The sequence below is a fragment of the Drosophila simulans genome, chromosome 2R (genome assembly GCF_016746395.2).
Source record: "Drosophila simulans strain w501 chromosome 2R, Prin_Dsim_3.1, whole genome shotgun sequence".
Classification (NCBI taxonomy): Eukaryota; Metazoa; Arthropoda; class Insecta; order Diptera; family Drosophilidae; genus Drosophila; species Drosophila simulans.
Window position 1 is genome coordinate 8,234,948 of NC_052521.2, and position 7,581 is coordinate 8,242,528.

The 7,581-nt window shown below is 43.9% G+C and overlaps 2 protein-coding genes across 6 annotated transcripts; both read left to right on the forward strand.

Moving 5' to 3' along the window:
- Positions 1-2,062, forward strand: LOC6739376 (glutamate transporter polyphemus). Of its 5 annotated transcripts, none has more exons than XM_002076248.4 (7): positions 1-203; positions 263-328; positions 414-564; positions 627-1,106; positions 1,174-1,352; positions 1,481-1,653; positions 1,712-2,061. In XM_002076248.4, exons 1-7 carry the CDS (start codon positions 127-129, stop codon positions 1,969-1,971), a joined length of 1,386 nt encoding a protein of 461 aa, XP_002076284.1. In that variant the 5' UTR covers positions 1-126; the 3' UTR covers positions 1,972-2,061. The 5 variants fall into 5 exon arrangements, with proteins under 5 accessions (XP_002076284.1, XP_016026979.1, XP_016026977.1 ...); XM_016172201.3 differs by having other exon boundaries at positions 72-207; positions 1,712-2,062; XM_016172200.3 differs by having other exon boundaries at positions 89-203; positions 267-328; positions 1,712-2,062.
- A 4,337-nt stretch (positions 2,063-6,399) lies between these two features.
- LOC6733925 (general odorant-binding protein 56a) lies at positions 6,400-7,117 on the forward strand. The gene is made up of 2 exons (XM_002080933.3): positions 6,400-6,535; positions 6,592-7,117. The coding sequence occupies exons 1-2, from the start codon at positions 6,482-6,484 to the stop codon at positions 7,033-7,035; spliced, it is 498 nt and encodes a 165-aa protein (XP_002080969.1). The 5' UTR covers positions 6,400-6,481; the 3' UTR covers positions 7,036-7,117.
- Positions 7,118-7,581: the final 464 nt, after the last annotated feature.

Here is a 7,581-nt window from a genome sequence, read left to right on the forward strand (position 1 = left end):
CAATCGACTAAACTAATTTGGAATCGCTGTCAAAAGTTCGGGGCAATTTTGCCGTTGACTTTGTGTTTTTTGTAGCTATTTTTTGTGTGACTCTTTCGTTTTCCTGCCGCTGATGTCGCCAAGGATATGGAGCCAAAGTCGCAGGATCAGGCTCCACATCGGGACGATGATCCTGGCCTGCAGACTGAACCTCCGACCATAGCGTGAGTATGTCCCCCATCCGTTCCATTTACAGACTAATAATATTAAGGCTACTTTGCAGCCAGTCCATAACCTCTTTCTACATGTACAATCCCTACGAGAAGCGAAGTGTGGAGGTGCCCCTAACGTGAGTTTCATGTAGGATAATGAATTGATTGAGTTCGCCAAACATACTGCCTAATTACATAAATTTTTTACCACTTTTAACGAAGTAACTGTGACGCCTTTATTTCCCTGTTGAAATGTGTGATTGGAACGGGCATCCTGGCGATGCCGCTGGCCTTCCGCTGCTCGGGATTCGTGGTGGGCGCCGTGATGTCCGTTCTGCTGATGATACTCCTGACGTACTCCATCCACTTGCTGGTCTGTAAGTGGCTACCTCGGCCAACCGAATCCCCCTCTTTAAATACCTACGGTACCAACAGATAGCTGACATGACGGAGTGTTGTCGAAGGCGTCGTGTTCCTCAAGTTTCCATGCCGGAGGCCGTGAGGATTGCCTACGAGGAGGGTCCCAAGTGGATCAATTGCTTTGGTCGGGCCGCTGGTTTTATGACCACTTGCGTTTTGGTCTTCGGTCAGTTCCTGCTGTGCACCGTTTACCTGGTCTTCGTGTCCAAGAACTTCAAGGAGATTGGTGACCATTATATTGATAGGTACAACGAAAGGTATTATGTGCTGGGCGCCTGTTTGCTGCTCTTGCCGCTCTTCATGATCCGCCGTCTAAAGTATTTGGTACCCTTGAATTTGATCTCCAACTTCCTGCTGTACGCGGGTTTCGCCCTAATCATGTACTATCTGTTCAATGGTCTTCCCAATATTAATGATCGTGAGATGGCCACACCTCCTGTCGAGTGGATCGAGTTCATTGCCATCGCCGCCTTTTCCCTCACAGCCGTGGGTTCTGTAAGTAAAAATAAATATAAATAATTGTATATAATATATCTCAACTTCTATGGTTCCCATTCTCCAGATGCTCGTCGTTGAGGCCCATATGGCACATCCGCAGAGCTATCTGGGCCTCTTTGGTGTCCTCAATCTTGCTGTTTTATTCATCCTGCTCTCGAACATGTTTTTTGGAATCATCGGCTATTGGCGTTTCGGAGACAGTGTCCATGCCAGTATTACCCTAAATATTCCACAGGATGAAATGTAGGTAAAATAATTCCCAATAAGATTTCAACTTCTTCAAATTCAACTTCTTCAAATTCAACTTCTGCTTATTCTAAAAGAAAATTCAATTATCTGTAACCTTTTTTAAAGTGCTCTTTTCTACTTAGCCTTTCCCAGTTCATTAAGGTATTCATTGCCACTGGAATATTTCTGAGTTATCCTCTGAATGGTTTCGTAGTGATCACAGTGATGTTCAGCGACTATGAAAACTCTGAACCCAGGGGAAGGTATCGCACGCTGATTGAGTACGTAGTTCGATTGTTGTTTCTTTTTCTCACAGGTGAGTTTTACACGTAAAAAATAAGGAAATTATAAAAATGATTACTCCGTTTTCATAGGTGCCGTGGCAATTGGTGTGCCCAATCTGGCGGCTCTCACGGAACTGGAAGGCGCTTTTTCGTTGAGCAACCTCAATCTTCTATGTCCGGCATTGATCGATATGTTCCTGAACTATAATGTGGGTTATGGCCGGCTGATGTGGAAGCTGATCCGGGATATCTTACTTATGCTGATTGGTCTTATTTTCGGGACAGTTGGTTGCACGGTGGCCATAATGCAACTGATCCGTGATTTTCAGTTGACGCTCAACAGTATGTAGGGTAGAATGGGCTGCAATTTTGGATTTTCTCAGCTTCTGTTGCTTATCGTTGGAAATAAAATCGGATTTACCCAGTTGTCCGCCCTCGTTCCTTTGCGTTTTAGCGTTTAAGAACCAAATATTTGGTTGCTTGTTCGGGGGCTTTTAATTAATTGCCAGCCAAGTGTTTGCCGGCTGCTGGCTTATCCCCCATTAAGTCGGTTGTCTAAGCTCTGGCGTCCGCTTCTTGTTTGCTTAACGTGGCGTATACTCGACTAGGCTAGGCGCACATCAAGTATACGCCACGTTTAATTAGCTGAGCCCAGGCTCAGGAGCCGCCGATCATTTAAAATGGAGCCCACGGCATGGGGAACTGTAATCAAATGCAGTGAGGGGTGGCTGGACCACGACCACAAGTTCCTGCTTCGTTTGCGCCTGGTTTGGGGGTTTTAAAATTGAATTCCTTGCCTCAATGGAGCGCAAATACAAAAGGCAAAGTTGCCTAGCTGCCGCACAATAAACTAAAAGACAAATACACAAATACAAATTCCGAGCCAAGAAGAGGAAGTTAAATCGCTGCCCGTCCTGCAGCTCCTGCAAATATATACGTATACGAATACCTATATATATATTTATATAAATAGGCACAGGAAAAGCAACTGCCGACGACGGCGACTGTTGACTGCGCCAGTGTAAATAGCACGGCCAGCGAAATACAATAAAAAATAAATACGAAAAAATAGTCCTGCAGCTCCTCAAGGAACTGCACGAAGGACAAGGAAGACCACTGCAGCAAACACACACAAAACACAATTTCCATTCTTCAAATAGAAATACACAAAAAAAAAAGTAAAACCGAGAGGAGGCTAAGAATAAAACGTTGCGACTGCCAGCGACAGCAGCCAGGACGAAGGGAACCAGGACGAGTACGGGTATCCTGGGGCATGATTTTTGCAGACATGTTGCTTAAAACTTAATTTAGAGCGCCGCTTGCACTGGCCCTCCCAAAAAGAAGGCCCGAAACCGAACAGCAAATCAACGGAAAAAAAACGTCCGGGGAAAAATAAGCAGAGTGGGTAGAAACACGAAATGAGATCAGGAAAAAAAGGAAAAGCTCACATAGGAAATTTGCCAGCGGCGGCCGCTTCAACTAATTTTCGTATATAATTCCGTGGGCCAGACAGGATGCGGAAGTGCTTTGTTGGGTGGCCGGGTGGCCAGGACTACTGCAGCCGGTTTCTTGCCTAGTTGTCAGTGCAGCATCATGTCAGTGTCATTATCAAACAATTCCGAGCAAACCCGCAGGAGTCGGGAGAATGTGCAGTGTGGCGGAGGAGGCGGCGCAGGCAAGTCCCACATGGTTGGTGGCTAAAATGTCGCTGGCCCCTTCGCCGGAGTCTCAGACAATGCGTGCCACAACTTCATTCCCGACTGTCTCGCTCCGTGTCTCGCCTGTCACATGTCCGCTAGTCGCAGTCGCAGTCGAGTCCTGTCAGCCTAAACTCTCAAATTGAAAAAATTCCCATTTTAATACAATTACTTGTTGGCTAAAAAGAAACGATAGCGAAGCTGCGCAAGACGATGCCCAAGAATGGGAAAATCGTATGATGAAAGTCTGCGGTTTGTTATGACTTCTTAAATTTACAATCCTTTAATAATTATACTTGCTTCTCGTATAGTAGTAGTAGTAGTATAGTAGGTTTAAAAGCTGCAGGAAGTGTCAGTCTGTAAATGCATATGCTTGTCCGTAGGGTTGTCCGTAGGTTTGTCCGTATGTTTGTACATACGTTTGTCCTTACGTTTGTCCGTCTGTCCGTATAAACGTCGATAATTTGATAGCTATTGAGATATACATTTGCCATCGTTTCAGGATGGCAACGCATTTTTTAAGTTTAAATGTATTTACTAAGAGGGTATAAATCGATTACTTAGTTTGCTGAAAATATTAAATCTCGATAACTGGTCATTCCTCTTAAGCAGACACACTCGTAAGCATAAAAAATCCGTGTGAAGAGCTCCATATTTCTAGGGCTGCGAAATGACTTCTCACAGTTGTTTGCGAAGGATTGACACGGGGCAAAGAGGCAGGGATGAAAGCGGATCCTGTCGGCCAGATGAAGAGCCCGGAGCACAGGTGAAGGTAACTCTGGGCTCGAGTGTCTGAGGTCTCGTACTCTTCAAGCGGCTTTGGCACGTTCCATTTGTGCCGCCTAACATTTATTTACTTGGCTGACTGAAATGTCATATTTGCCTTTGGCCCACGTTTACTTCATTCTGATTGTATGTGATTTGCATGCCGACGGGTTGGGAAAATTAAACCGCAAGGATGGCATGGGCTGGGAGCAGAGAAATAAAGAAAGAAGGCCAAATTGTCACAGCGGAGAGAGCATCTCAACTATTTACTTATTTATTTCGCATTGAATGAGAGTTTGCCTGAGAATTTTAGCCAAGTTCCCAGTATTTGCAGCGTTCCTTTCCAATTTGAAATGTGCACTGGCCGGTGACGTGGAATAATGCTGGTATGCCAGCCATCTAACCATCTAACCCTCTAAGCGTTGTGCCATCTATCCTTCCATCCATCCATCCGTCCACCTATCCAGATATCCAGATATCCACATCCTTCTGCTGGCATTTGCTTTTGTTTGCGGCATGCGATTTGTAGATTTTTTAACCCGAAACGCTTTGGCAGTGGACACAGCGGCAAATAATGTATGTCGAGGGGCGAAGGATACGACGAAGGCATATGTGTTATAGGATACGGGATATATGGCGGCGGAGAGATTCCGGACAACTGGTCAACAATGTGCCAGTGCATAAGTTTATAAGGCATTATGCAACAAATATGCAACAGAGCCGAGCTCAAAGCCTCGGGTCACATGGCCGCTTGCATGCTAAGTTCTTCGCAGCGTGGTTGGCAAATTTTACCCCAGAGGGCCAAAAGAGTTGGCCAAATCACTCAGCTCCGGCTTGCTGACCGATTTGCATACTCAAGCAGCAGTCCGGGCATCCTTAAGATACGAAGATACAACTTCTCGCCTGCACTCGAAACCGAAATTATTGCCTAGAAATTGGAATTGAAAGGAATTTATTTACTTGATATTTTAAGTCAGATGCATCTTATGGGGAAGTAAAGGCACAGAGTGTGGGCTTTATATTTAAGCCTTTATTATTATTATTATAAATAATCCATCTGTAGATAGTGTGTATAGTTCTGCAAGTTTCAAGGACAACCAAATTTGGAGTGCTTTAAAACATGTTTAAGTAAATTCTTTTTTCCGAGTGCAAACGTCTGCAATCAGTGAGAGTTCAGACAGAGTTTTCCCCTTCATCCGAGACTGCTGATTAAGTGTGTGAATTCCTATCGGGCGGGGTTGTTGTTTTCGTTGTTGTTGTTGTTTTTCTAATGAACCAACTAATTGCATCTAACGGCAAGTGCAAAAGTAATCAAAGTGGCAGGCTCCCAACTGCGAGAGCCCCAGAGTCGGCAAAATGGCAATAATAACGAAACTTTGCTCAAGAATTTTTGGAATGTTGCACAAATATGCGCAAGAATGCAGGAAAATATGCTTGGACCAATGCAAACGTGATTGGCCGTGGGAGAGAGAGAGAGAGAGAGATGGCTAGAATGGGAAAGAGACGGGTAGAGATCGACTGAAGTGGCAGACAGAAGCTCGTTCAAGTTGCTGTTGCTGGCTTATATCAATAATTGCCAAAAGCAAATTGGAAAAGTTATGCGCCTGCAGTTAATGCGACCAGCGGAAATAGTCGCAGTCAAAATGGCGCAACAACCAAACGGAAGTGCCCCAAACACCCACACACACACACACTTAAGTATGAATATCCAAAGTTGTTATTAGTATTTTAGTTTTCGAAAGAGTATGCCGATTTGTAGATTAAGTTCGTGGGGTAATATTCAAATTTTTTATAGGATTTTTAAAAATGTATTTAACTTATTATAGTTAGGTATTTTTGAAACACTTTTTAGCTGAGTTTCTGTGGCTTGTTTCAATTCAATTTTAATATGTTTGTTCTAATAGAAGGCAATTTGCTGTTTTATGATTTAAATATTCAATTAAATTAGCATAACGAAATCATAGAAACCCTGAAGACATAATTAATTCATTGATAAATTTACGGTATTTGCTCTTCGGCAATTGAAAGCTGCGGTTTCCCAGCCGATTTCTTCTTGTTTTGTTTCAAAATTTTGTTTTGCAACTTGTGTATTTTTTTCCTTTTTGGGTGAGAGGAAAACTTGCTGGCACTCGGGATTTGTTGAAGCAGCTCTTAAGATACTTTTGGTATGCCAATTGGCATTCGGTATCGATTTGGCTTCTGCTTGGCTCGACTTGGCTTGTTACTCTTGGTTATTCAAACTTGTTCAGGCTTTTGGCCACGGAAACCGCGAATTTCGCTCGCCTCATTGAGTTGATATTCGCAATTAAAATGATTCCCAAGCTGCCACTAATGATCGCAAAGATGAGTTTATAAAAGCGGCGCTTTTAACCAGATAGAATCATTCGAATTTTACAAAATGAATCGAGTTCTAGTGCTATTGGTTGTGCTTAAAATGTTCGCTTTAAGCGAGGTAAGTTGGAGTTCTATAAAAAAGGGATTTGCTTATAAAAGGACTTCTTCTGTCAGTCCCGTTTCGCCAAGATAAACATCAATCTGGGTCTAACCGTGGCTGATGAATCCCCCAAAACGATCACCGAGGACATGATTCGCCTGTGCGGCGATCAAACGGATATATCACTCAGGGAGTTGCACCAGCTGCAAAGGGAGGACTTTTCGGAGCCCTCGGAATCGGTCCAGTGTTTCACACATTGCCTCTACGAGCAAATGGGTCTCATGCACGATGGTGTTTTTGTGGAACGCGATCTCTTCGGGCTTCTTTCCGATGCCAGTAATCCCATCAACTGGCCAGAACGCCAGTGCCACGCGATTCGTGGCAGTAACAAATGTGAGACGGCCTTCAAGATTCACCAATGCCGACAGCAGTTGAAACAGCAGCAGCAGAACTCTTTTGCCACCAAGGAGGTGGAGGTCACCACGACACCAGCTGGATCCGATGAACCAAAACCTTAGAACTTTACACAACATTTGGTGGCGGTATATGGGTTTAACAATTACAATATAATATATATGCACATTAAATGAATTAAAAAATTAGATGGAAATTCTTGGGTTAGAAAAAGTTCATAACAATTTCTGGAGCAAATAACGTAGAATCAAAGAAATTGCTTTAAGTGATATTTCCTTGTGTTACTTAGCTATTCGCTTATTTTATAGTTTCCACCATACTATAATTTCAGTGTAAATAGAGGTCCTGCTTGGCCCGACTCCACTTAGCAAATTGACCATCTTGGACAGCTCCCGATCCAATGCCACGTTTGATATTTCCATATGGCCAAAGTCGGACACTTGACTCGACGGCGACCATTAGCGTTTGCTGGTGTTCCGATTGGGGATTTTTTTCCGGCGACTGCTGCGGTTACTTCGCTTTTCTATGGAAATTTTGCCACTTAGTGCCGCAGACGAAGGCAGCGGCATTGTTAGCTAAGCGCAGTTCGTGGTGCACACACAGATGTGTAAATGACGCTAATGCCAGATCGAAGTTGCGAGTTGGCCTCA